Below are 27,886 nucleotides of genomic sequence, written 5' to 3' on the forward strand. Positions count from 1 at the left end.
GATGAGGAGATGCCTTGATCTTGGGGCTGAAATTCTCTGCTAAAGCTATGGAGAAGGATGTCATTGATACATCAAACTGAAACGCGGATGAAAAATCAAACCCTACAATTCCCTTTAAGATTTGTAGGGAATGGGTATGTTTATTCACAGCGCTGTGGACACATATCGGGACTCATTGCCCTTTAATAGACATGCATCCCTCTGAGAATTCTTGATCCTTCTTTATTACCCTTACTAATTTCCATATGCATAGCATTTCACAATAGGTTAATGCATATTCATTACGCTGATTTCACATTACACTTACAGCTAGTTACACTTGTACTCAGTTTTTTGTCAGAAAGTACAGAAAGAACTCCTGGGTCACTCTGCCCTGTCTGTTTCAAGGTCTGAGGAGTCTTTCTTATCTCTTATCTTTTAGTGTGGAAATTTGCATTCTTTCTCCTTAGCTGGGGTGGTATGGCTAGGGCTGCAGTCACCAGACTAAACAGCATATTTAGCAAGCTCAAAGTGGCACATTTCACATAAATCTAAATGGATTTCTACCCTGTTAAATTTTCACTCTGTCTCACCACAAGTGCTGCAGGAATTGTCTGCAGGCTCCTGCAGTGCCTGTGCTGCTCCCTTGCCAGAGGCACCCCAGGCCAGGGGGCACATCTGGGCTGCTGTGTCTGGCTGTGGGGCTCCCTGTTCTGGGCAGTGAGGAGGAGCTGCAGAGGCTCTGCAGGACTGACAGGATGGGCTTTGGGGCTGTGAGGAGAAGCTGAGGGACCTGGGCTGCTGGAGCTTCTGAAGAGGAGGCCCAGGGCTCCTCCTGCAACTGCTCCAAGGGTGGATTCAGAGAATCACCAAATCAGAGAGGTTGGAGAAGACCTTGGAGATCATCAAGTCCAACCTGTGCCCTGACACTGCCTTGTCTCCCCTGAGCCTCCTCTTCTCCAAGATAAACAACCCCAGCTCCCTCAGCCACTCCTCACAGGATTTGTGCTCCAGACCCCTCCCCAGCCTTGTTGCCCTTCTCTGGACACGCTCCAGCCCCTCCATGTCCTTCCTAAATTGGGGGGCCCAGAACTGGACACAGCACTCGAGGTGCTGCCCAACCAGTGCCCAGCACAGGGGAAGAATCACTGCCCTGCTCCTGCTGGCCACACCATTCCTGATCCAGGCCAGGAGCCATTGGCCTTCTTGGCCACCTGGGCACACAGCTGGCTCATGTCCAGCCTGCTGTCCATCAGTCCCTGCAGGTCCCTTTCTGCCTGGCTGCTGTCCAGCCCCTCTGTCCCCAGCCTGTAGCGCTGCAGGGGTTGTTGTGGCCAAAGTGCAGGACCCGGCACTTGGACTTGTTAAACCTCACCTTGTTGGGTTTGGGGCCTGGATCCAGCCTGTCCAGGGCCTTCTGCAGAGCCCTCCTACCCTCCAGCAGATCCACACTCCCAGACAACTTGGTGTCACCAGGGTACCATGAGGCCCCAGAGTGTCCCAATGGTCTCCATGATTCCATGAGGCCTCCCAGTGTCACAATGTCCCTTTGGTTCCATGGGACCCCTTGGTGTCACAAAGTCCCTTGGATCCTTGAGCCCTGCAGTGTCACAATGTCACCGTGGTCCCCAAGGCCCTGCAGTGTCACAGTGGATCCTTGGTTCCATGAGGCCTGGCAGGGCAGCAATGCTCTCCTTGGTCCCACAGTGTCACAGTGGCCTCTTGGTCCCCAGGGACACTGTCAGTCTGTGGTGGTGGCGGCACAACTTTCCCTGGGAGTGTTTTGTGCTAACGGGCAGAGCCACGGGAGCCCAGCACACACACACACACACGGAGCAGCTCGGCAGTGAGGACACGGGAGGGCCCAGGCATGGAGCTCCAACGAGGGTTTATCGGGGTCTGACGCTCCAGGGCTCTGGGGGTTAAAGACAAAGACAAAGGTGGGTTTAGGGTGTAAATACGGGAAAAGAGGGGCTGGAGGAGAGCGTCAGGGATCTCAGGGTTTAGGGGTGGTACACAGGGAAAGGGACTAATAGGGAATGGCAGGGTTGATAGGTGGGCACATAAACCAATGGGAAAATAGGGAAGGGAGAACTTGCTAGAACATGAACATATCAGTGTAAAAGGGGTAGGAAAGGCCAACGGGCCAAAGAGGAGGACAGAACTGGGACAAATTAACACAGTGCTGCAGAGCACCATGGGGGAAGCTTCTATCCTCACCCTGAGCTGTGAGGAATGCCCAGAGCCTAAGGTGCATTTCTCCAGGGGATCGCTTTTGCCCTCTCCCCAGTAAGCTCACAGGCCTCCACAAACACACACTGGAGATGTCTGGGGCCATTCATCATTTCTCTGCTCTCAGCACTGAGGCAATGGACTCTGGCACAGCTCTGAGTTCAGGCCCATGGCAACCACCCCTGGCCATGGGGCTCCATGGAGCTGCTCTCAGGAAACCCCCCAAGAGCTGGGGAGTGCCCCAAAACTGCCTCAGGAATGTGAGACACCCCAGCATCTCCTCATGAATGTAGACTATTCAAACACTCACTCAGTAATGGGCTCCCCCTATCTTAATCACCGCCAAATTTTGGCTGTCTCATTCCAGACCCCACCCCACCTCCCAAATGCCAACCTCTACCCATGCGACCCCTCCTGGACATCAAGACCCCTTCCCCAGCTGTACTTCCCCCATTTCACACCTCCCAATCCCCATCCCACCCATCCCACCCCACCCAATGCTCATCTCACCCTCCTGATTTGCATCCCACTTTGCCCAATCCCCTTCCAACCCAATTTCACCCTGAGAGGTGGTGGAATCGAGTAATTTTGGGGTGGGATTCAGCAGTTTTTTAGTGGCACTGTGTGGATTTGAGCAGAAAGATCAGTCCCTGTCATCTTTTGGAGTGCCAAGAAATAAAGACAACTAAACCAAATAGCCCCTGAACTCCCCCATATCCTCACAGATATCTCCTGGAACCCAAGATTCCTCAAAACACAAGTAAAATGTGAGGCTTTAAATGCTTTTGATGAATTTCTTGATTTTAACCCCAATTTTCTGTGTTTTGGAGGGAGGAAGATAAAAGATAATAAGAGGCAAAATAAAAGGAACAGCAGCCACTTCCCTCTGTGTATCACAGGGAATGTGGGTCACCAGGGCTCTGACCAGGGTGGGTCCTCTGATGGGGATGGAGCTGGAGCAGCTCACGAAGCTCTTCCTGCAGGCGGGGTTCTCGCAGGGCTTCCCTTACCGGTGCCTCCGCTGGTGCTGGGTAAAGAATGAGCGGTCTGAGAAGCTCTTCCCACACCGGGGACACTCGTAGGGCCTCTCCCCGGTGTGGATGCGCTGGTGGGTGACGAGGGTGGAGTTGTGCTTGAAGCCCATCCCACAGTCGGGGCAGCGGAAGGGCCTCTCCTGTCTGTGAATCCGCTGATGTACAAGGAGATGGGAGCTGGTGTGAAACCTCTTCCCACACTCAGGACACTCGTAGGGCCTCTCCCCGGTGTGGAACCTCTGGTGGACAATCAGGTCAGACCTGTGGCTGAAGCTGTTCCCACACTCCCCACACTCGTAAGGCCGTTCCCCAGTGTGGATCCTCTGGTGGCAGATCAGGTTGAAATTCTTCCTGAAGCTCTTCCCACACTCCGAGCACTCGTAGGGCCTCTCCCTGTCATGAGGCTGCTCACAGACCACCAGCTCTGATCCCTGGCTGAAGCTCTGCCTACCTTCCTGGCAGTGGGTGGGTCTTTCCTCCTCAGATCCCCGTGATCTGCGTGTGCAGCCCCTCCTCCTGTGGGATCTCTGGGGCTTTTCCTCCCCCTTCGATTCCTCAGCCATGGAACCGCTCAAAACAGCCTCTTCCATGATGTTCTGCTGGGGGTATTTGTCCTCCCTGCTCTCCATCCTCAGCTCCTGCTCTGGGGTAGGAAGGACAAGGAGAGGATGGGATTTGCCTCCGTGCCACAGGGAAGGGCAAGGAGATCCCCCCAGTGCGTCCCCGGCAGGAGGGCACCGGCAGCGGGGCTGTCCTGCAGCCGGGGCTGTGCTGGGCTGGGAGATGGAGCAGGAGAGAGGGGGAAAGGGGCACTGACTTCCTCCTCACCTGCCTGGATGTCCCAGGGCATTTTCCTCACAGCCTCCTCCTCCATGCAGCCAAAGTTTGGGAGTGGGAAATCCTGGTTTGGGAAAAACAAGGTGTGAACACCTTGGGTTGGGGATTCCCCCTGCCCAAAACCATTTCCAGAAGTCTCCTGGTGTCCATAAAAACCTCCAAAATCATGAGTGAATCAAAAAAAGCCACCAGGAAGGTCCCATTTCCAGTCTCATCCCTCTGGGGTTGTGGTGTCCCCCGTGTCAGGGCTGCTGGGGATCCTCATGGGCCCTGGGGATCCCCCTTCTCCAGGGTCCTGCTTAGGGATGCTGGGGGGTTTTGCAGTACAAGGGTCCCCCTGTCCAGCCTCCCCCTGGTCCAGGCACTTGGGGCTCCCCCCTGTCCCCACCACCCTGTCCTGGTTTAGGGCAAATTTGGGAGAAAACACCCAAGGGGTGAAAGCAAATTCAAGTGGTCTCTCCCCCAACCAGTTCAGGAAAAGATTTCCTTGGAGAAAAGTAGAAAAAACCTGTTTATTTAACAGGCAAAGCATTCACCAGCACAAAACATGAACAATATTAAACAATAAAACCTGTTGTTGCTCCAAAAGAGATGACAAACTCAGAAAGTCCCTCCGTGGGCTGTAGCTCGGCTCACTCAGGCTCTGATCAGTCCCTCCGTGGCCCAGGCCCAGCCCGGTGGGCCACAGGTGTGAGCTGCCGGTGCTCTTCTGGTGTTCAGTCCAGAGCAGGTTTAAACAGCTCCAAAGAAAAAGAAAAACCACAGTCCAGGGAACTTCTCTGCCTCAGCGAGCTAAAAACTAACTAAAAGCAAAGGAGAGCTCTGTCCTGCTGTCTGTTGGCAGACAACTGATACCTCAGGTTTAAGTTTTTCTGTTCCATTTTGGTGTGCAGCTTCTAGCTTTATATTAAGTGTTCGTGGGATCTTTTCACAGGGTGGCTAAGACAAAACAATCCTGTTCTAGCTGGAGAGTCAAGGACAATCTCTTCAAACTTCAGGCCCAAAGCACAAACAACAGGAAAATCATAAGGCAGGCAAGCAAGGAGAATGAAACTTCATAATTGGAAGCTATAAATTGGGCCATTAAATCCTGTATGCAAATGGACTAACAGTTTTTAAAATGTGAGAACTCATGACCAAGCCCTCTTTTGCTTCCATCTCGGAGCCATCCGGGCAGAGCCCCGACCATGGCTCCGGTACTGCCGGGGTGTGGCCTTTGAAGGCACTTCAATAAATATCCACTTTATTCCTCTTGGCTCCGTCTGGCCTCTGTCCCAGCTCCTTAAGGCATCTCAGCAGCCCAGGAGCCGGAATGTGGAGGGGTGAGTGCAGTTCCTGAAAACAAACTGCGCACTTCTTCCTCCCCCTCTTCGCTCTCAGAACCAGCCCTGAAGGTGCAGAACTCATTTCGGGGCCAAACGGACCAATGGGGGTACGAGCATCGTGAGGTCACCCCAGGACAGGCCCTGCCAGGCTCAGGGGTCCCGTCCCCGCCTCATCTCCGGCTGCCGGGGGTCCCCCAGCTCCGGTACCGCCCCTTCCCCTCTGCCGCCCCGGGGGTCCCACGTTCCGCAGCCCCGGCTCTCACGGGAATCCCCAAAACCAATGTCCCGCCCTGTCAGCACCGGGCCAGCCCCGCGTGGTCCCCCGGGACCCTCCGAGGGGCGATCACAGCTCCTCTGCCCCCGAAAAAGCTCCTCTTGGGGAGCCCGGAGGGATCCGGGGCTCGGCATCTGCCGGCTCCGAGCGCTCTCCAGAAAAATCCTCCCGGAGACCCCTCGATAGAGCCGGGGCGAGCTCGGCCTCCCCCTGCCCTGCGGCTCGGGGCTGGGGCGATGCTGGCGGGGCAGGGGGTGCTGCAGCCCCGGCGTGCGGGCGGTGCGAGCGGCGGGATTCTCCCGCTCCTGCTCCCGCCGCTCCTCCTGTCCCTCCTCCTCCTCCCGCAGCCCCTCCGCTCCAGCCCGGAGCTCTCGGGCACTTAAGCCACAACAAGCATACCTTGTGAACAAAGGAATCACCCTTAAAACTACACTATTGCATATTCATATATCCTTCATGGTTATGCATACATTCTATTTAAAACAAGAAACTCTTGTCTGTTATATGCCAACTGTTTCCTTTAATCCCCATGGCAAGGCCTGAAGAAATTAGCTTCTTCTGACAAGAAAGCCATAAATTCCTCTTCTCTGGAAGATTTAGGCGTTCTGTGATGGTTACGTCAAAGCGAGTCTCTCATTCCTTAAAATAAAAACCAAAACACATAAGGAGTTTCTATTTTAACTTCTAAAGCTTCATGTTAACTACAAAACTACATTTACCATGCTATTAAAATGTTAACACAGCACTACGAATCAAACTAACATAATACATACAGTAACTATGCGCAAAGAGCCATATATTATGCGTTTTTCACATTGGGTGCCTCCTGGATTGCCCCCGGAAAGAGCCCATCTCTGCACGGAGCCACGTTTTTTCATTTGTAAATGAGGTCTTTCTTTCTCTGTCATCTGTGGTTTCTGCAGCCGCGGCTGCTGCTTCTGGCCTTTTAAAACTTTAAGAATCTTTTTGTACAAGCACAACTGACTTGATGTATATTTTACATAAGCACGAATTATTCCATAACATATATTACAATGGGGCTGCAGAGATCCCCCCGCAGGTCCGTGGGGCTGCAGAGATTCCCCCTGCAGGTCCGTGGGGATGCAGAGATCCCCCTGCAGGTCCCTGGGGATGCAGAGATCCCCCTGCAGGTCCATGGGGATGCAGAGATCCCCCTGCAGGTCCGTGGGGATGCAGAGATCCCCCTGCAGCTCCGTGGGGATGCAGAGATCCCCCTGCAGCTCCGTGGGGATGCAGAGATCCCCGTGCAGCCCCTGGAGGAGCCAGGCTGGAGCTCGGGGATGCCTGAGAGGAGCTGTGACCCCGTGGGCAGAGGGGCCCCGCTGGAGCAGCCTGGCCTGGCAGGACCGAGCCCGTGGCACAGTGACCCACGCTGCAGCACTTGGAGGGGGCTGTGCCCCAGGGGATGGACTCGGCTCGGAGAAGTTCCTGGAGAAGTCTCGGCTGGGAGAGAGCGCAGGGTGCAGCAGGGAACGACTCCTGTCCCTGAGCAGAGGGAGAAGCCGCGGGGGATGAGCTGAGCACGGCCCCATTCCCTGTCTCCTGCCCTGCCGGGGGAGGAGGTGCAGCTGGGAGCAGGGAGCCGTAGGGAAAGCTGCATTTAAGGCTCTGCACTGACTTCTCCTTATCCTGCTCTGAGTCTTTGCAGTTTTCTGCCAGAAATCTCTCCCCTCCCCCGCTCGCCCACAGGGCTTTGGGCAGGTTTCCCTTTTTGGGGGAAATCAAAGCGAAGCACCGATGCACTAATGAGGGGCAGGAGAAGGGAGGCTCCCGGGCTTCCCGCAGAGCCGGAGGCACGGAAGGCGCAGGGCCGGGAAAGCCGTGGCGGGAGGTGAGGAGAAGTTTGTTTGTGTGGGCAGCTCAATCCCGCCTCGGGCCCGGGCCCGTCCCGGGGCTGTTGCTCATCTCCGGCTTTGCCCTCACGCAGCGCGGGGGGCCCTGAGAGCGCGGGGCGAGTCTGGGCCGTGCGCAGAGCCCGCCCCCAGCTCGCTGCCATTGGCCGCTGGTGCCGTCAGTCGCGGTTGCGGCGCGCTGATTGGTGGGAGCGGGGCGCAGCACGGCCCCGGCGGCGGGCTGAGGGCGGCCGTGGGCGGGCAGGGGCGCCATTGGCGCCGGGAGCGTCTGTGCGGGCCCGGGAGCGGCGGCAGCGGCCGGAGCGCGGTGAGGCGGCGTCGGCGGAGCTCGGAGGCGGCCCCGGCGCAGGTGGGAGCCGCGCTGGGTTCTGCGGGGGCTCGGGGCTGGCTGCGGGCGGAGGGGGCGGCAGGGGGCTGCGGCGGGTCGGTGGTGCCGTGTCCGGCCCGTGCTGGCCCCGGGCTGAGGGCGCGGCGGGAGCGGCTGCCCGCGGTCTCCTTCCCGCCGGGGCCTGGGCAGGAGCCGCTGCCGGAGCAGCGCTGGCTCGGCCCGGCTGCTGTGGGTAGGACAGAGGGGGCTGCCCCGCGGCCGGGAGCGTGCGGGGAAATTCCCGTCGCCGGAGGTTTCTGTGGCCGGAGGAGAGCGAGGAGTCCTGTAAAAGTGACTTTATTGCCGAGCAGGGGGAGAGCCCGTGGGGCATTTGCCGTACGCTCTCTGCCATGGTTGTAGTCCGCAGCCTCCTTTTTATCCTCATTTTCCCGGCCGCATCTCCCTCTGCCTTTGCCCACGGGCTGAGGTCCTTGGAAGGTTCAGACTTCCCGATGCGCCTGCTGCCTGTCCTCGTTAATATGCACCCTCCTTTTGTATAACAGCCGATATTCATGGCCCTGTTAAGCCTTTGTTCTCCTGGAAGTTCGGGAATTTTGCGGGACTTTGAGAAATTGTGTGGCTCAATTTGTGAAATTTATTGGAACTGATGGTTTCCCCGGTTACTTCCTTATCTACAAGTGCCTGGCCCTATCTCCAGGCAGATTCACTCCTTGACTCTGTTTTGTTCTTCCCGGGTCCTCTTTGGTTTTGGGATTATTCTCGGTGCCCTCATTCCCTGTGCTTTTGTAGCCGTTTGTGGATCAGGAGGCCTGGCTGCCGCCTGCATCCCCTGGCTCAGCTGCTGGATGAGCTGCACTGCCAAGGTGTGGAGCATGGTGAAAAGATGAGAGTTGCTGCAGCACAGAAGAGGAGAAGCAGCATTTGTTTAACCCCTGGTGTGCCGGGGAGCCACGAAAGCGTGTCCCATTCCCATCCTTTCCATGTTTGGACCAATACATAAACTGCTCTCCTTTTTCCTTTGTTATCTTTCTCAGCACTTTTCCTTTGTCGTCTCTTTGCCAACAGCAGTTTGAGCCATTTGGTTTTCCACTAACTCCTGTTTTTTCTGCTCACAGATAATCTGATCCCATCCCCATGTGAAATGTTGTGTTCCTCATTTCAGTGGATTGGTCAGCAGGAAGGTCAGGAGCTGGAGCTGTCTGGTTGGTTCTTCTTTTGAGGACAGCTTTTAATCGAATGATGCCATTGAAATGATAAATGGGTTCTCTGCCTCCTGATATGAATTGGTTTGGGTTCCCAGGGGCTGGTCTGTGGTGTTGTAGGTTTTGTTCTGGTGGCCCTTCATCTTTTTCCCATTTCTGGGTGCTCCCTCAAGCTGGGGCTGCATCAATGACTGCATTTTTCTAAATACATCATCAAATACTTGAATTCCAACTGAATTCTCTGAACTTGTTCTAGCAAAAGCCCCAGTGCTCTGATACACCCTGTACAGCACAGACAGTGACAGCAGATGTTGGAGTGGGCAGGGGGATGATCCCCTCCTTATTTTAGTGAAGTTTTCACAACATTCTCCATTTGCTGTTTCCCTTTGCAGCCTCAGCCATTTCTGTTTCAGAGTCAGATCCTCACCATGGGCTCTGCCTTCAGCCGTGCAGATTCCATCTGTGCAAGCAGGCAGAGCTTGGGGTGAGGGGCAGAGGGAATCAGCCAATTCCTGCCCCAGGCCAGAAGAGCCAGGTACATTGTCCCCACTCTGCCTCAGCAGAGTTAATTTGCATTTCTAAAGCTCCTTTCCTGGGTGCCTGGAATGCAGCTTCTCTTCCAGAGCAGCCTTTAGCAGCTTCTCAGCTGCCCCCCCCCCCCCCCACCAGCACATCCTGCTGCTTTTTTTTATTTTTTCCTTCAACTCTTCTATTTGTGGTTTGTGAGTTAAAGGGTCACCTTTAATTCTCTTCTAGTTTTGCAAAATGCGGCCTAAAGGGGAATGTCGAAAAATCCTGACCAAAATTTTTCTATCTCTTAGAGCAACACAAAAAAAACCCACAATAAAATTCCAAGGCGATTCAGTTTTTTCTACTTCTCCTCGAAGTAAAAACTCATTCTCACATCCCTAACCGAAACCTAACAGGCAATATAGAAGTAGGAATAATACAAAAAAATACTCTAATGCTCTAAACTTTGCGTTGAAACTGCAGGAAAAAGGAAAACGGCACCAACATATTTAGTTTTAGAGTCAAGGCAATCCTTGATTCTGGCCAGGATGTGCAACAGAAATCATTCCATCGCCACATAGCCCGGGTGTGCAGAGAAAATCGGTTTTTACTCCATTTTTCCCTAACTCGATGCAGTCTGATCCAGTCTAAATCGAATGGTTTAATGTTCCATACTTTCAAGTTGTGCAGGTTTTAGTGTTTGGTTTCCTATTGGACCCGGATTTCTTTGCTTCTGCTGTTAGTGAGGTGGGAAGTGCTGGATTTCCTTCTCAGCCTTTTGCAGACCAGGTGTCTGCAGCCCTGGCAGTGTCTGGGGTAGGTGTTGGTTGCTGTTTGCTGCTGGGGTTGATGTTTTGCTGCTGGTCGTTATCTTTGTGGGTATCTTTTGGGCCATTCCCAGTGTGTTGAGATGTTAAACTCATCTCCATTGAGTGGTGCAACATCCCTTAACAAAACCTTTAACATTTCTTTCCCCAGGGCCAAGGCAAAGCAAGCCTGAGTAGAGAAATCAAAGGTTAACAATGTTAAAGTCTAAGAGCTGGTGTATTTTCCATCAATGCCATGGCAGGCAGGGCAGTGTGTGAGTGTAAGTGAGAGCCAGAGTGGAATTGTCCCGTGCTCTTGCCCAGCAGCTGTGGCAGGGCAGGCGCAGAGAGCGCTGAAGCTGCAGCAGTGGCAGCAAGGGCTGTCCCCGGTGGCTGGAGCTGCCAAAGGAGGGTGGCCAGGCCGAGGATTTCAGCAGAGGATGTGTGGGCCGATGTCCTGCTTGGATGTTGGCAACAGCAAAGTGCCAAGGCAGGCTCTGTGCCAGCCCAGCTTCCTGGGGGAGAGATTGCACCAGAGACAGGATTCTGGCCACAGACTGCTTTAAATGTGCATCCCTTATCTCCACCCTGCACTAGGTGGAGAATTCCCAGGGTAAGGAATTCCCGAGATCAATTCCAAGGGGAAATAATTGAATATCTGCCCTGGGTCTGGCTCTTCTTCTTGCCCAAGCCAATGGCAAAAGCCGTACCCATGGCATCTTGGTTTCTATCCCCAGCTTCCAAAGGTGTTTCTTTCCATCCCCTTTCATTTTTTGTACCCAGCGTGAGCTCTGGGGGTGCCAGGGGTTCTGGAGGTCCCATTGTATTCCTAAAGCTGCCATAACCCCTGGAGGATCTTTCCTGGAAAATGAGTTCTACTGTCTGTGTCTGATGCTTCCACAATACCTTTTATTGGAGTAATGTCTTTTAGAAATACCTTAATAAGTGATCCAGTGGCTGCTGAGCAATCAGAATTGCTTTTGCCCCCCCGTTAGGTGCGATGGTGTCACCAGAAGATATTGAAGCCTTCCTGCTCAGGGCATTTCAGTGCCAGGCTCTTACAAGCACACACAGCTGTGCTGGTTGAGCTGACCATGGGGGGTAACCTGGGCTTTGTCTGATTCCCTTTCCTCAATAACAGGGTGTCTTGGAACTCTTTTCCCTTCTGCTGCCCTTGAAGAGCCATCCACAAAGACATTTTCTGCCTCAGGCCAGGCAATGTCTCCTGAATCTCCCCCAGGCTGGGTCTGGAGCTCTGTCACTTGAATGCAGTGCTGGGTTTCTTCCCAGCCCCTCTGGGGGCTGTTCAAACAGGAGGCTGGGTTAAACCCTTCCCCTGTCCTCAGTTCTGAATCCTCCTGTGCCACTGAACAAGTTTCACACTGTAATAACCGAGCACTGCTCATCCATTGCGAGGCTCTTTTGGTTATCAAAGCTTGAACTTGATGGCAGACGGGAACAGTTGGAGATCCTGTTGTCATCAGGTTTTGGGCCTCGGTTCCCATTGAAGCTGTGGCTGCACAATTCTGCAGACAATGAGGCCACTGTGGACACTGGGTGAAACATTTTGGCCCAAAAATTCCTTTGGCATGGCCCTGTTGAACATTCACCTACAATTCCAATTTCTTTTCTGAGTCTGGAAGAGCCACAGCTGAGGCATCAATATTTTTGGTTTTTCATTTTCTCAAGTTTTGCTCTCTTTCTCCTGTCCATACCACAGCATGGAGGCTGTCTGGGGTTATAAAGTCCTACAATATTCTGGCTGGAACAGAGAATCCTCAATCCAGGCTGTGTAATTCCCTATTAATTCTGAGAATTGTCTCTGCTCCTTTTTGGTCCTGGATAACGTTACTTCTGAGATTGCCCACACCTTCTCTTGGTCATTCAACCACGTAACTTCAGTCAAAATATGTCCCAAATATTTAAAGTTTTTCTCCACCATTTGCACTTTTCCCCTTAATACTCAAAAGTTGTTTTTTATCTAGAAAATTCAGCCATTTCATAGAGGCTTTTTCTTCCACTTGTTCTTGTGCTCCTCATTGGAGCCATCTGATTCCCTGTGTGGCAGGATAGGAGTGCTGTAGGGAGACATCCCTGGCTCCAATAGCCCTGCCTTTAGCAGGGACTCCATACCAGGCTGTGAGCCCTTCCTTCCCTCCCCTGGAACAGGGTGTTGCTTTTAGCCCCCACTTGTCCTGGTTGCTTCCAAGTAATTTGGAGAGAATCCAAATTAAATTTTCCCTCTGGGGCTGCCCACACCCCTGAGTTCCCTTCAGCATAGGCCTTGCCAGACATTTGGCACAAAGGTACAGCAGCAATAGCCTCTGTATCACCTTTTACAATATTACAATGCCACCATCAACTTCCTTCCTAGTTAATATGAATCACAGTAGGAAGAAAAGAAATGGGTTTATTTCAAACCTATCCCCCACAGCTCCTAAGAGGGATTGAACAAATGATACCAGCTGAGCTTTCCCATTTATTACCTTAATAATGAAAACACTCCTTTACAATGTTCCCCTCTTAGGTGTAAGATTCAGAGTGGATGGAGAGGCCCCTGTGTCCATCAGGAGAGGCCTCCTCTGGATGCAGACCCAGCCTGGATGTTCTCCAGGGCTGCAGTGTGGTGGGTCCCCGGTGGGATGGGAGCTCAGAGAGCCCTGACAATCCATGTCCATGCAGGGGTGGACTCGCTCCTCCTGCGGGTGCTGCTGTCTGTGCTTGCAGTGTCCTTGTGGGCTGCAGCTGGAGCCCCGACTCCTTCCCAGGGGCTGTTTGGGTGGGCTCTGCCCTGGCCAGGAGGGCAATGCCTCTGCCAGGTGCTTGTGGCCGACGCCGTCCCCTGGGTGCTGGGGCCCCCTTGGGCCCTGGGGTTGGTCCCTCAGGGGCTGTGGGAACTCTGCCATGGCCTTTGCCTTCAGCTTGGCCTTTTGCTCATCCTTCTTGCCTTCAGCTGCTGTGCCTTTGTGCCCAAGTGCTGCAGGGCCTTCTTGTGCCACTCCTGCAGCCCCGGTCACTGCCTGTGGGTGCTCATCCTCTGAGAGCTGCTGAGCTTTCTGCAAAATCTTTCCTTTCTGCAGGGACCCAAACCAAATCCTTCATAGAAAATCCTGATCCTTCCATGAGCACTCTGCATTTCCCAGATGTTCCTTTGTTTTGCTCCTTGTGCTCAGGGTCCCCTGCACAGCCCGTGTGGCAGAGCCGGTGCCTGTCCTGCCGCAGTGTCCAAAGGCGGCCCCCCCGGCGGGCAGGGCCGGCAGCTCCCCGGGGCCGGGCAGCGGCCGGGGCGTCCCGCAGCCTCCTGGGGGCCGGGGGCCACTGCCGGCCCTGCCCGGGGCTGGTGGGCTCAGGCAGCGCCCGGCGCTGAGCCCCGGCTGCCCCACAGCCCCGGCCCGGCCCCGCAGCTCCCCACAGGCCCCCAGCCCTGCTCCCGGTCCCGCACCTCTGCGCCCGCTGCTGCCGCTGCCCACCACAGAGAAACCCCTGACATCCTGACCTCCTGCTTTTCCTCTCCTGGAAACTGGGAATTCAAAGTATCAGCTGGCAAATTGTCAGGATAAGACCCTGCTGAAAAACATCCCCATCCTGAGTATTTTTCTCTTCCTCCTCTTTTCCATTATCCTTTTTCTTACCACACACATTGCTCCTGCTGCTTCTTGCCTGAACCATATTGCTGCACACTCCCCTTCACCTGTTCCCTTCCCAGCACACCAACACCATCCATCCCCTGTTGTCCAAATCCCTTCTCCACTTCCCTTATAGTCCCCTCTGGGTGTCCATGTCCTTAATTACCTCTGGGGGAATTTGCAAACTACCTCAGCATTCTCCCAAGGGACCCTTCAGAGACATTTTGGGATCATCCTCCCTTTGGCCAGGACCCCTCCGTGGCTTTCCCTTTTCTCCCCTCCATGGGTGCCCTGCCATGTTCACTCCCCGAAGATCCCAGGGCACTCACTGATGAGATTTTCAGTGCTCTCTCCCTGCTGACTCTTCACAGACCCCCCTGATGTGTCACTCGTCTGTCTCCTGGTCACTCCTGGGTCCCCAATCAATCCCCGTTGCTGCCGCCAGCCAAGGGAGCCGATCACCCAAAGTGGGTGAGGCACCTTCAGCTGCACTCCCTGCCCCAGGGTGTGCGGAAAAATTGACATCACCAGAGGATTCTGTCCACAAAGCAGACAGAGAAGTCCTGTGAAATTAATTTCATTTCTAAGAATGGGAGAGGCCATGGGACATTCCCCATGGGATCTCTCCAATTTTGGAGGACACAGCCTCCTTTTAATCCTAATTCTCCTGGCCACATCTCCCTCTGCTTTCCCCATTGGCTGAAGCACTTGAGAGCTACAGACTTCCCAATCCCCCTACTACATACTCCCTTAATATGCTCCCTGCTTTTATATAGCAAACGATATTCATGGCTCTGTTAAGTCTTTGTTGTTCTTCTGGAAGTTCATGAATAGAGGAGGACCTTGGCTGAGCAGCAGTCTGTGTCATCAATTAATAACATTTTCTGAAACCAAGGTTTCTCCTGTCACTTACTTACATGAAAGTTGCTTGACCCTATCTCCGAGGAGATTCAGAGCATCTGAAAGACACTTTGCTCTTGTTCCTTTCATGGGGGTCCCCCGTTTGTGGGACATCCCCCCTGGAGCAGGGTGTCCCCTCTTTGCTGCAGGCGCAGCCCTCAGGCAGAGCTCAGCCAATCAGAGCCCGCGGCGCTGATGACTCACCAGTTGCCAGGCAGACTCGCAGCTCCCCGCGTTCCCCACCTGGACCCCACCTGTGCCCCCCCCTCGGCCCCATCGCCCCCGCGAGGGGAATTTGGGGAGGTGGGAGTGGGGCAGCGCCAAGGCCGGGCCCCCCCGCGCTGTCCTGGCGGGAGCGGCTGCAGTGGGGACCGAGTGCGGGCGGGAGCGGCCGAGAGCCCAGCGCTGCCCCAGCCCGACCTGCCCCAGCTCCATCCCTGCCCCTCGGCTGGGATGCTGTGGGTCTGGGGGGAAGAGGGAGCCGGCAGTGGGTGCTGGGCCTGGGGACAGGAGGCTTGAGGAACAGAATGGTCAAACAATGGACGTGGCAGGAGAAGGTGGGATTGTGCAGGAGAAGGAGGAATAGCAGGAGGAAGAGGAGTGTGAGGAAGAGTAGAGACACAGGAGGAGGAGGAGGAGCAGAAAGAGGAAGCAGCAGAAGGTTCCACCCCTCCCTGTATCTGCAGCCTCCCCCAGCCCCAGAAGCATTTTTCCCCCCACATACAGCAGGTGACTGTGGAGGGGGATCCAGGATTTTCACGGGGTGAATCTTGGTGTTTCTGAGCTTGCTTGGGCTAAATTTTAATTCTTTGGTTTTATGTGGCAGCTGAATCTTTATGTTTTGGAGGAGGTTTTTGCTGACTTGTGATGTTTGGGGAGTCTTTGATCTGTATCTTGAAGTTTGTGGGATTTTTGGGCTAAATTTTGGTGTTTTGGAGATGCTTACAGACACAAGATTCCCAGTGACTTCCTGAGATGACCTTGGGCAAGGAGGAACCTCCAGTCCAAGGTGCTCTCCTCTTGTTTTTTTCCCCAAACCAGGATTTTTCATTCCCTGGGCGTGGCTGGATGGAGGAGGAGGAAAAGCCCCGGAGATGCTGCAGGAGGAGGAGCTGCAAACCCAGCCCAGGGAGCTGCGGGGAGGAAAGAGCCCCCCTGAGCCAGGAAGGCGGGCGGAGATCCAGCCGGAGCTCGGAGCTGGTGGAGAAGCCTCATGGCAGGGAGAAGCCCCACAAGTGCTTGGAATGTGGGAAGGGTTTCAGTCGGAGCGACCACCTGATCCAGCACCAGACTATCCACACAGGGGAGAGGCCCTACGAGTGTGGGAAGTGTGGGAAGGGTTTCAGACACAAGTCTGGCCTGATGGCGCACCAGGTGATCCACACTGGGGAACGGCCCTATGAGTGCTTGGAATGTGGGAAGAGCTTTGGGCAGAGCTCACACCTGAGAACACACCAGTGCATCCACACAGGGGAGAGGCCCTACGAGTGTCCCCAGTGTGGGAAGAGGTTTCGGACCAGCTCCCATCTCCACAGACATGAGCGGAGTCACAGAGAGGAGAGGCCCTTCCGCTGCCCCGACTGCGGGAAGGGCTTCAACCGCAACTCCAACCTCACCAGGCACCGGCGCATCCACACCGGGGAGAGGCCCTACGAGTGTGGGGAGTGTGGGAAGAGCTTCTCCAGGAGCTCAAACTTGACCCAGCACCGACGGAGGCACCACTAAGGGAAGCCCTGTGAGTGCGTGGAGTGAGGGAAGAGCTTGGAGTGAGGGAAGAGAGTGAGGGAAGAGCTTGGAGTGAGGGAAGAGAGTGAGGGAAGAGCTTGGTGCGCTTCTCCAGCTCCATCCGCCATGGGAGGATCCGGGCTGGATGATCCCCAGTGACCCCCGTTGGGCAGAGCCCTGGTGCCCCCGTATGGGGAATAAAACAGAGAGTAAAGCAATGGAGCTGATAAAGGGGCCCAATATCTGAGGCCTGACTGAGCAGAAACTGTGGGAGACACAGACACAGTTTAAGGCTCCCTGGGCAAGAAGAGGGGACAGTGGGGGGTGGCAGGGGTGTGACAGAGGGGATGAGGGGGTGACAAAGGGACAGAGGGGACAGCAGAGCCCTCCAGGGAGGGGACAAAGGGAACACTGGGAGGGCACAGGGGCCACCACAGGAGGCCTCAAGTGCCACCAGGTCCCTGCCCCCTCCCCTGTCCCCTCCCCAGGTGTCCCCATACCAGCTGGAGTCACTGGTGAATGTGGTGGCCACCCTGGGTGAGGTGGCAGCCACCATGACCAGGTCACAGAGGGACGTGCAGCAGCTCATGTCCCCAGAGTCCTGCACGCGAACCTGAGGAACTTCACCTGGAGTCTCCGTGAGACCCTGGACCAGGTGATGTCACCTCCCTGGGCCACCGTGATGTCCCCTCCCTGGGCCAGGCCCTGGCCACGCTTGGGGCCACCCCAGGGGCCACCTGGGCCGATGTGAGAGCTGCGGCCTGGCCTGGCAGGAGTTGGTGGTCAGGCTCGAGGACAGCTGGGCCCTGCTGGCCTGGGATGCCACCGAGCTCCGCGACGCCTGCTGGGACGTGGCCATCGCTGCCATCCGGGCCAGGGACCTGCAGAACATGGCCACCCGCAGGAGGACAGCTGGGAGCAGCCTGGGGGCCACAGCCCAGTGGCTGAAGGTGGCCCTGGGCAGGGAAAAGAGGGCCTCGGCAGGGGCCACGCACAAGGCCCAGGTGGCTGCGGCCACCAACGAGGCGTGGGAGAGGCTGTGGTGGCCAGCAGCCAAGCCATGGTGGCCACCAGAAGGGGACATTGGGCACAGGTGGCCCTGGGGCCGCTGGAGCGCTTGGTGGAAGAGTGTGAAGGAGGCAGGCGGTTCCCCGAGGAGCTGCAGCGCCGGCTCGGGGACATTGAGGCCATCCTGGAGGGGACAAAGAAGGCGTCCCCTGATGTCCCTGAGGCCTTGGTGGCCGAAGTGGCCGAGTTTGGGCAGCTGTGGGATGCCGGTGCCTGCCTGGGCAAGGATCAGCTGCTGGGGACACTTGGGGACAGCCACGACCTCCTCTTGAGTCCCCGTGGTGGCTCCGGCGGCCCCGGTGGCCCCAGCAGGCGCGCACTGGCCCAGCGGTGCCAAAAAGCCATGGAGGATATCCCCAGGCTGCTGCAGCGATGGCACTGCTCTGATGCCATCAGGGACAGTGACATCATGGTGGACAGCGCTGGCGTCACCATCCCCTCCTCGCGCGGGATTTGAGACCAATTCGGGGAATTTTCTGGGAATTCTCATCGGCATTGTCTCACATGCTGATGGGAGTTTCTGGGATGACGTTACTAGCCGCACCTGGGGACATTCTGAGAGCACTCAGAAGGCTTTTGCATTCCCCTGCTGCCTTTGGCATTTTTCTGCTTTTTCTATTGGGTTTGGCATTTCTCTATTGCCTTTTGCAGGTTCCTATTGACCCCCAGCATTTTGCTCAGGTGCTGATATTGATATTGATTATTGATAATCCCTTGCAGCTGCTCGCTGGCACAATGAAATCTCAGAGTTTGCATGGACAAGTCCAAGGCAGTGTGAGCTTTCTGCCAGGATTTGGGAATCCTTTATGGATCCAATTCTCACATCCCTGGGCCCCCCCGGTCCCGGAGCTGTTCCCGGGGGTCCCGTGGCTCTGGGGGTCAAAGGGGAGGGGGCGGAACCCCCGTGATGGGTGGGGGGCACAAAGGGGGGTCCGGGCTCGGTGCTCGGGGGGGTCGGTGCACGGGGGGGGGTCAGGGGCACTGAAGGGGTGTGGGTGCGGTTTTTGGGGGGTCCCGGTGCTTGGTGAGGGGGGGTCAGTGCTCAGCAGCGGGGGCTGTCCAGGGACCCCCCGGCCCCCCCAAATCCCAGCCAGGTGTGAAAAATGAAGTTCACTAAGGGATTACTAAACAAAGTTTAACCAGGGATAAAAAAGGGGTTTGGGGCTCCGCCAAAGAACTCGCCCTCAACTTAACCCTTCGTTCTCTGGATCCGGTTCCTCTGCAGGGCCATGAACACACTCCTGAGTTTTGACATTATTCAAACACTCCCGGGAGGTTTGGATGTCCCAGGAACTCATGTTTGGGTCTCACCTTGTGGTAGATAGGGACAGGCGAACGGAAGATCTCGGGATGTGACGGAAAGAAAGACCCTTCCCCCTTCTCCCTGCCTCACGTTATCTATTAACCCCAAAGCATGTAACCACACCTAACCCAGTAGTTTTCCACTCCCGACTAACCCCTGAGACCCCACAACCCCCATCTGACATAGCAAAGTCCCCCAAGACTATTTAAACCCATGAGATAAGATAATAAAGGCTTTCGACCGTCCACCACATTGGTGTCAGCGTGTGTCGTTAGTCCGAGTAGCCCGGGTGAGGCCAGGCTGCTGTGCTGTCTTCCTGCAACCAGGTCGCCGTTGTCTTTCATAAAGGCAACAAATCTGGCGCCGAAACCCGGGAGAAGAAAAATTCGCTCGGGTAGCAGGATACGCCTGGACAAGGGCAGCGGCCGGAGCGGTCAGACCGTATCTTGGCGCAGGGAGACGTCCCAGGACCCGCGAGCGTCATGGACAGCATCGCCAGGGTCGTAAGTGTGATTTATACGCAGTGGGGTATCGAGTGTAAGCTCAAAGACTTTTATCTTGCTATAGCAAGGCTGCTTGATCTTGGTGCGACCGAACGCCCAGTGGATGTTTTACATCCGGGAATATGGGAAAAATGCACAGCCACGCTGGCCAAGGACACGAAAACCTCAGGCAGTGGCAGAAGCCTTAAGGCGTAGGGCAAAGTAGAGAAAGCCCCGCGCAGAGCAATAGAAGAGCAGGAGACATGGAGCGCGGCGCATACGTGTTTATTAGTTAGACCCGGGCTCGGGGTGGGGGCGGGAGCTCAGACCGTCCCTGAGGACGATCCGCCCGGGAACGGAGACCTGGGGGGGCCCGGCGCGTCACCCCCTTCCCCGGATCAGAGCCCAACCCCCGCCACGGAAACCCCCCGAAAAACCGCGGCTTCCCCGTCCGTCCTGCCACCGCCTGTCAGGGACCCATTGGCGGAGGTGCGGCAGCACGCGGAATGCTTTTGGCGAGGGCTGGCAGGGGAAGCCAGAGACGCAGAAACTGCGGCTCGGGTGGAGATGCTAACCACGCCACCACCTTACCCCTTTGAAAATGGCACTGGCCGCCAAGGAGAGGGGCGGGGCGCGGGTGGTCTCGACGCGAAAACCCAGGAAGCGCGCGGTTTTAGGGACACGTGTGCGCAGGAGAAAGAGGAGGAGAGCGGCAGAGAGCATGGAGCCAATCGGCAGCCGTGCCTGACGCCGCTACCATATAAGGGAGAGACCTCCCCCTGCAGGAGGCAGGGCAAGCCTGGGGGGCGGGAGCGGCGCCACCCCCGCGGGGAGGAGCGAGCTTGGAGCCGGACAAAAAGGCACCGAGCCCCGGAAATGCGCCGGCATTCGACTTCTGACTCGGAGTCCGGCAGCAGCTCCGCCGGTTCGGAAGAGCTGACAGGAGCCGGCTGGAACTCTGAGACGGAGGAAACTGAGCCAACGCGATTTAAGACAAAACCGAGTAAAGCTCTAAGCCGCACCAAAAAACAGCTACAATAAGAAACAGCCCAGTTTACCAGCTGGGGAGAAATATCCTGTTGGGGCTGCGGGAGAAAAGGGCATCTCATTAAGGAATGCAGGTCCCGGCCTCAGGGAAACGGGACAGGGAGGGGGCGTGCGGGCCGCACCCAGCCTCCTCCCGCTGGGAATACAAAGCGGCCCATCTATGCCAACCCCCAGTGGGGCAGGGGAGCCCTCATACCCCCGCCAGTGACATAATTGCAGAGTTTCGCAACACAGCCCGCGGTACCTTCGTACCCACTTCCACCGCAAGCAACGCCTGTACCGCAGGGTCAGCAGGGGACGCCCCAGAACGGGATCCCTGGGTGGCCCTGGCCATGAAAATAGGGAAAGAGCCCCCAAGGGTGTGGGGGACATGCCGCCTCTATGGAAGTCAAGAGCCCAACGTAATAGGGCTTCAGTTTTGGGCAGACACAGGAGCAGACTGCTCGATATTTCCCCAAGCACTGTGGCCTCGACACTGGCAATGCAAAGAAGTCCCTCCAGTGAACGGAGTGGGAGGGCCGTCCCGAGCTTGGAAAAGCACCCAATTGGTAGCTATAACGCTTCATATAAAAAAGAAGACAGAATCAGGTGGTGTCCACTCAGGTCAATCAAACCTGACCTTCAGAACGAAACTGATGAAAAGCTGTGAGTTTCGGTTTGCAGGACATGCTCGTAGACCGTCCCCGTGACGCATACACCCCTGCTCCAGAGGGAGATGACAAACCACCAAACTGCCAGAAAAAACCCGAGAGTCCCACACCGGTGAGACCCAGACATGCACAGTGTCTCTGTGCGATTTTGCTGTTGGGGCTTGTGGCCGGGGGGCAAGCTGACCCAGGCCACTACCCTCACCAGCCATTTAAGTAGGTCATGCAACATCTTTCAAGTGACAAGGTGTTCAAAGAGGTCACCACAGCGAACACCCCATCCTTCATGTTCCACATAGCCAACCTGTTTAAAAGCTACCTTTCTAACCCTAAACGAAACCAAACCAAACCTGACTAACTCCTGTTGGCTTTGCTATGATGTTAAACCCCCTTTCTACGAAGGCATTGCTTTGGACACCCCCTTCAGTTACTCCTCAGCCAGCGCCCCCCACCAGTGCAGATGGGACACCCCCCGCAGAGGAATCACCCTGAGTCAAATCACAGGACAGGGCAGATGTTTTGGAAATGCAACCTTAGCAAAGCAGAAAGGCAACTTCTGCACCAAAGTTGTCAAACCCAACAGAAAAACTAACAAGTGGGTGATCCCATCTGCGTCTGGGATGTGGGTTTGCCAAAGGTCCGGAGTGAGTCCTTGTGTGTTCCTTGCCAAATTCAATGACTCTACCGATTTCTGTGTTCAAGTTCTGATTGTCCCCAGGGTCTTGTATCACTCAGACGAAGAGATATACCATCTTCTCGAGGAACCTGACAGACTCCACAAAAGGGAAATCATCACAGGTATAACTATCGCAATGCTGCTCGGCCTGGGAGCAGCTGGCACAGCCATGGGTGTCTCAGCCATCGCAACCCAACAGCACGGACTCTCTCAGCTGCAAATGACCATCGACGAGGACCTGCAGAGGATCGAGAAGTCCATCTCCTATTTAGAGAAATCAGTCTCTTCGCTTTCAGAAGTAGTTTTACAAAATAGGCGAGGACTGGACCTCTTGTTCATGCAGCAGGGAGGACTGTGTGCAGCCCTGAAAGAGGAGTGCTGCTTTTATGCAGATCATACGGGAGTTGTTAAAGACTCCATGGCAGAACTCCGAGATAGACTGGCTCAGAGAAAGAGAGACAGGGAAACCCAGCAGAGCTGGTTTGAATCCTGGTTCAATCAATCACCTTGGCTCACCACTTTAATTTCCACCCTGGTAGGTCCACTGGCAATACTGCTTTTAGCTATTACCATAGGACTATGCCTGCTGAACAAACTAGTCTCGTTTGTTCAGGCCCGTTTGGAAAGGGCAAACATTCTGTTCATAGGCCACCAACAAATGCTGTAAACCAAAAACTGCAAACACAGTCAGTAGCTAAAGCCTTCAAGACCTGCCTTGAAAAAATTACCCAGATTTACCAAACCACCCTTTCCTTAAGAAGTTACAAGTTTGTACCTCACTCCAGTGCCTATATCTACGACTACCTCATTTTGTATATGATAAGGAGGGGGGAGATGTGGTAGATAGGGACAGGCGGAGCGGAAGACCACAGGATGTGAAGGAAAGAGAGACCCTTCCCCCTTCTCCCTGCTTCACGTTATCTATTAACCCCAGAGCATGTAACCACACCTGCCTTGGTAACTTTCCACTCCCGACTAACCCCTGAGACCCCCCCAACCCCCCTCTGACGTAGCAAAGACCCCCAAGACTATTTAAATCCACGAGATGAGATAATAAAGGCTTTTCGATCGTCCACTAAATTGGTGCCAGCGTCTTTATCGATAGCCCGAGCGGTCTGGAGAGGCCAGACCGCCGTGCTGCCTCACCTGAACCAGGTCCCCCGTTGCCCTGTATAAAGGCAACACAAAGGCAGATGAGAGGTGACCCTTGGGTGGTCAAGGCAGTCAGACCTGTCTCTCCAGGCAGATTTCATCTGGAAACAATCCTTTTACATAAGGAAATTTGGAGAAGAAATCCCAGTTTTGGTCCTGGTTCCCTGGAGGAGAAGGAGAGTTCTCTCTCATAGGAAGGAAATCCCAGGGCCCCAGTGCTTCAGGGGCAGATGAGAAGCAGCCCTCAACATGCCAAGGTGGTCAAGTGGTCCCCAGGAGGCCCAGCCAGCCAGACCTGTTCCATGTTCCCTTGGTTCCATGGGACCCCACAGTGTCACAATGGTCCCATTGGCTCCATCAGGCCCTGGAGTGTCACAATGTTCCCCTTGCTTCTGCAGTGTAACAATGGCCCCGTGCTTCCATGAGGCCTTGCAATGTCACAATGGCTTCGTGGTTCCACAGAGCCCTGATGTGTCACAATGGTCCCTGGGCTCTGTGTGCCCTCGCTGTGTCACAACGGCTCCTCTGTGACCCTGCAGCTGCACAAGGTCACCATGGACCCTTGGTTCCTTGGGGTCTCTGAGTTCACAATGGTCTCCTTGATTCCATGAGGCAGCACAGTGTCACAATGGCCCCTTGGTTCCATGAGGTTCCGTAGTGTCACCGTGGTGTCCTTGGACCTGCATTGTCACAACTGACCTGTGGTAATCACATAGCCTATGAGCAGAGAGAGCTCTCCCAGGATTTTCCTGGGAAGCTGTCAGAAAGCTCAGAGAAAAGAATGAGAAACAATTCTTATCTTCACTTGCTGCACCTGTTGTTGTGCACATGTGGAATGTGTTATGGAGATTTGTTTACCAAAGGGCAATTTCTTAATTGGTCAATGGTGATGGTGTTTGGATTTCAATTAACCAATCTGGTTTTTCTGTGTCTGTAGCAGTCAGAGGCCCTGTAAGGCCTCACTGGGGATCAGTTACCTAAGATAAGAAATCTGAGTCATGATGACTGGACCAAAGAAAACCCTCTTCCACATTTGGACCCTTGTTATCTCTCTGTAAGACCATGGCTCACATTCGCCCTGACCCTGGCAAGTGGACAATCTCCAACACTCCTGTACCCATTTCTGCCCAGTTTGGCAGAAGAGCTGTCACTGTCCCTTTGACAGGAGCTGCCAATAAAGACACGGCTGTGGAACCGCATACAGCCTTCTCTCTCTCTCATCCCTGCGTCTGCCGAGGCAGTTAGCGAGCAAAGAGCTGAAATCACTAAGAGCTGAATTCACCAAAGAGCTGAAATCACTCCAGAGCTGCTCGCTAAGTTTGCCCGCGCCTGGGAGTCTGCCTGAGGGACCTGGACAGGCTGAGCCCATCAGCCCAGCGCTATCTGGGACACCAGCGGCAGCCGGGGTTGGACGGACCCCTGGGACCCCAGGTTGCATTACACTAAAGGAGTACTGGCATCCTGGCACCCCTGAGAGCAGCATTCCTCATGAATTGTCACTGCCTCGGGCGGCGATGGCCCCTTGAAGGTAACTCCTCCGTTGTAGAAGTTTTCTGAAGAGGCATCTGATGAACCTCCATATCGCCATCTGGGATGAAATCTTCAGGAGTTGGATGGCAGACCACTCACCCAGCAGTTCCTTGACCCACATTCGGCTGAAGACGTGTAAGTTTAAAACAGCCTTTTTGCGTGCTTTTATTTTGGGTCCCTTTTTAGTTTTTCTTTCTTTTTTTTTTTTTTCTTTTTTCTTTTACTGCTTGGGGCGGGGAAAGGGAGCGATACTGAAATGGGATCAAAATCTAGTAAATTTAAATGATCCCAGAATGAGAGAGACTTATATTTACAAATCCTAGAAATCCTATCTACTAACAGCTTTTCTTTCTCTAAAGGCAATATTTCAAAAACTAACTTGAAAAAAATGATAAATAGATTATTTCCCTGTTTCCAGATACTAACACACACACTATCGGTTTAGATTCTTTTTGGGACACAGTAGGGACAAGAATATACGCTCTCCAAACTAAGGAAGACGTTTCTGTAACAGTTTCTACCTCTATTTCACTCAACTACTAAAGCAGTCGAAAAGACAAATTCTCTGCAGCTTCCTTCTGCTGAGGAAATTACACCCTTATCTTTCTCAACAGACACTATCCCTTCAAATGCTAATTTGCCAGATAACATTGCTCTCTCAGTCCCTGGGACGGGGAACACAGACATTGTACCACCCCACCCACCCGCGGGGTCCGTGGAGCCCACCCATCCCTCGCTCCCCTCGGACGCGGCGAGCGCGGATTCCGCTCCCCGGTCCCGCAACACGCGGCGCGCTGCGCGCCCCGTGCCCCGCTCAGTGTTGGGCTGTACCTGTGTCGGTTTCCATCGGGAACGCCCTGCCTCACCCCAAAACCTCCGCGCAGCCCCCGTGACTCCCCCAGCCCTGCAGCCGTGCCTCCCAGCCCCGCTGCGGCTCTCCCCAGCCCGCTCCCATCCCTGCCTGCCTGCCCGCCGCAGCCCCGCCGTGATGGCAGCAGCTCCCCCAGCCCCACCGCCTCCTCTGCCCCGCTCCTCCCTTGCCCTCATCCCCAAGCGCTGCACCCACCCACCCACCCTCAGCGCCCCCTGAGCGGCACCTCCGAGACCCCCACGGGGGCACCCCACTTCCCCACGCACCTCAGCCCTGCGCAGGCTGTGCCACAGTGGCGCTGCCATTGCCGCTCCACTGCTGCCTCCCTCTAGCCAAGCCCAGCCAGCTGCCCCCTCACACTCTGTCCAGCCCCCCACAACCCTGCAAACCCTCGCTCCAACACGCCCAACAAAGCGTAGTGCACCTCCTGCTCGCTCTCACTCCTCGTCTGAGCACAGTGAGTCTGATAGTGACACAGAGGACATTGATCCATGGGCTCTAATCAAAATGGAAGCGACTTGGGCAGAGGATTGGGAACTAGCTCAGAGAATTTCTGCCTTCCCAGCAATTTATATAAAGGGGAAAAGAGGGGGGACCACTGAAACAACGTGGGAACCTAACACAAATAAAGAACTGGTCCAACTATGAAAGATAGCCAAAGAACATGGGAGGGGTTCACATATTTTTAGAAATTTCCTGTAAGCTCTCTTTTCAGCACATATTTTGGTACCTCACAATCTTAAAAACATTGCTCAATGCCTTCTTTCCCCAGCAGAATATATGCTATGGGAAAGGCATTGGAAAAGACAATTTAAAACTTTATCAGACGTCTATGCTCAAGATGCAAATAGGCCAGATTTTACAGTCCAAGAGCTGGCTGGAGAAAGGGATTTACAGAAACCCTGTGACCAAGCTAACACCTTACCTCAGGAGCACTACAAGACTTGGCTATTGCAGCAAAAACCTCCTTGCTCCTTACCCCAGATGACTCTACCCCTACCCAACACTTCTCTAGTATTAAACAAGGAGTAGATGAAAGCTTTATCAAGTTTGTAGACAGGATTAAAGATGCTCTTGAAAAGCAGATAGAGAGCACAAGAGGCAAGAAAAGAACTGTTGTGCCAGCTTGCCTTATCACATGCAAATGAACAATGTAAAACAATTCTGAGGGCCCTACCCTTGGATACAGAACCCACCAGAGAGCAAATGGTGGAAAGCTGTACACGTCATTTGTCCTCTGAAAACACAGTGGCCCAAGCAGTTGCTAAGGGCATTGCAGAAGGAGTTTCTGGTGCAGTTGCAGCAGTAACTTCCAAAGACCAGGCCTGCTGCTATCACTGTGGGGAATTTGCACATTTTATAAAGGACTGTCCGGACAGGTCACCTACCCAAAACCCCAAAACACCTACCAAAGACCCCAGAACCAGCAGCGCTACCAGCAGTGTTCGGGAAACTTCCAGTGGAGCGCAGCCAGGTCCTGTGCAAAGACAACAAATCAAAAGCCATCCAGACCCAACCATGCAGCATCCCAGGAGATCCCAGGCCACATGGAGAGGATCCAACACATGGAGTGACACTGATGGGAACACGGTGCTAATTGGTAACTGCTCTGTCTATTGACTTTAATAATAAGGATGTTTATCGTGTTCCCACAGGAAAGCATGGGCCAAAAGGGTTTTTTTTGACATTTTAGTTATAGATTACACTCTCCATGGCCCAGAGGAAATCTTTGTTGTTCCAGAAGTACAAACAGTGCACCCAGGACAAGAAATCTCAGTCCAGCTGTGCTGCACGGACTCACAATTTTTCCTTTCATGAGGAATTCTGATCGCACAAGCCTTTCTACTCCCAAAGAATCACAGGGAACGGCTTCCTCTCAACCCTACAGAATGTGTGCACAAGTTGTGGGACCAAGTAAGCCTAACATCGAGTGCGGTCTATCCTACAGAGGAGAGAAGATCCACCTCCCAGGGATGCTGGACACTGGTGCGGATGTGACCATCATTGCTCACTCGGAATGGCCGGCACACTGGGAACTACAACCGGTAGCAGGAATGATTTCAGGGATTGGTGGAGCCACAGTGTCCATGTGAAGCAAGCACAACACCCTCATCAAAGGGCCTGAAGGCAGGCTGGCAACCATCTGCCCATTTGTGGTAAGAGCCCCCATCACCCTTTGGGGGAGGAACATTCTATCCCAATGCAGAGCTTCCCTACGTATTCCCAGTCAGGATTTCTGACTGGGCCACTGAGGTGTGCATATTGCCAGATACCCCTCAGCTCACCTGGAAAGGCCAAGACCTGATCTGAATTGACCAGTGGCCCCTCTCTAAAGTAAAACAGTGCACTACAAACCCTTGTGGAAGAACAGCTCGCCAAAGGTCACATCGTAGAGACCCACCAGCCCTTGGAACTCTCCAGTCTTCGTACTGCAAAAAGCTGGAACGGACAGGTGAAG

The 27,886-nt window shown here is 54.6% G+C and overlaps 2 protein-coding genes across 2 annotated transcripts in view; one reads left to right on the plus strand and one right to left on the minus strand.

Annotated features, from left to right (window-relative positions):
- LOC105759916 (uncharacterized) overlaps positions 1–27,886 on the plus strand; it is a 649,836-nt gene that overhangs the window by 356,095 nt on the left and 265,855 nt on the right. Inside the window, 1 exon segment of the mRNA XM_072921323.1 lies at positions 16,138–16,641. Coding sequence (XP_072777424.1) covers positions 16,138–16,641 — 504 coding nt within the window.
- Positions 1–27,886, minus strand: part of LOC140681480 (uncharacterized) — a 1,248,316-nt gene that overhangs the window by 212,015 nt on the left and 1,008,415 nt on the right. The window contains 1 exon segment of the mRNA XM_072921322.1: positions 3,193–3,638. Within this exon segment, the coding sequence (XP_072777423.1) occupies positions 3,193–3,638 (446 nt within the window).

This window comes from Taeniopygia guttata, chromosome 36, assembly GCF_048771995.1.
Source record: "Taeniopygia guttata chromosome 36, bTaeGut7.mat, whole genome shotgun sequence".
NCBI lineage: Eukaryota > Metazoa > Chordata > Aves > Passeriformes > Estrildidae > Taeniopygia > Taeniopygia guttata.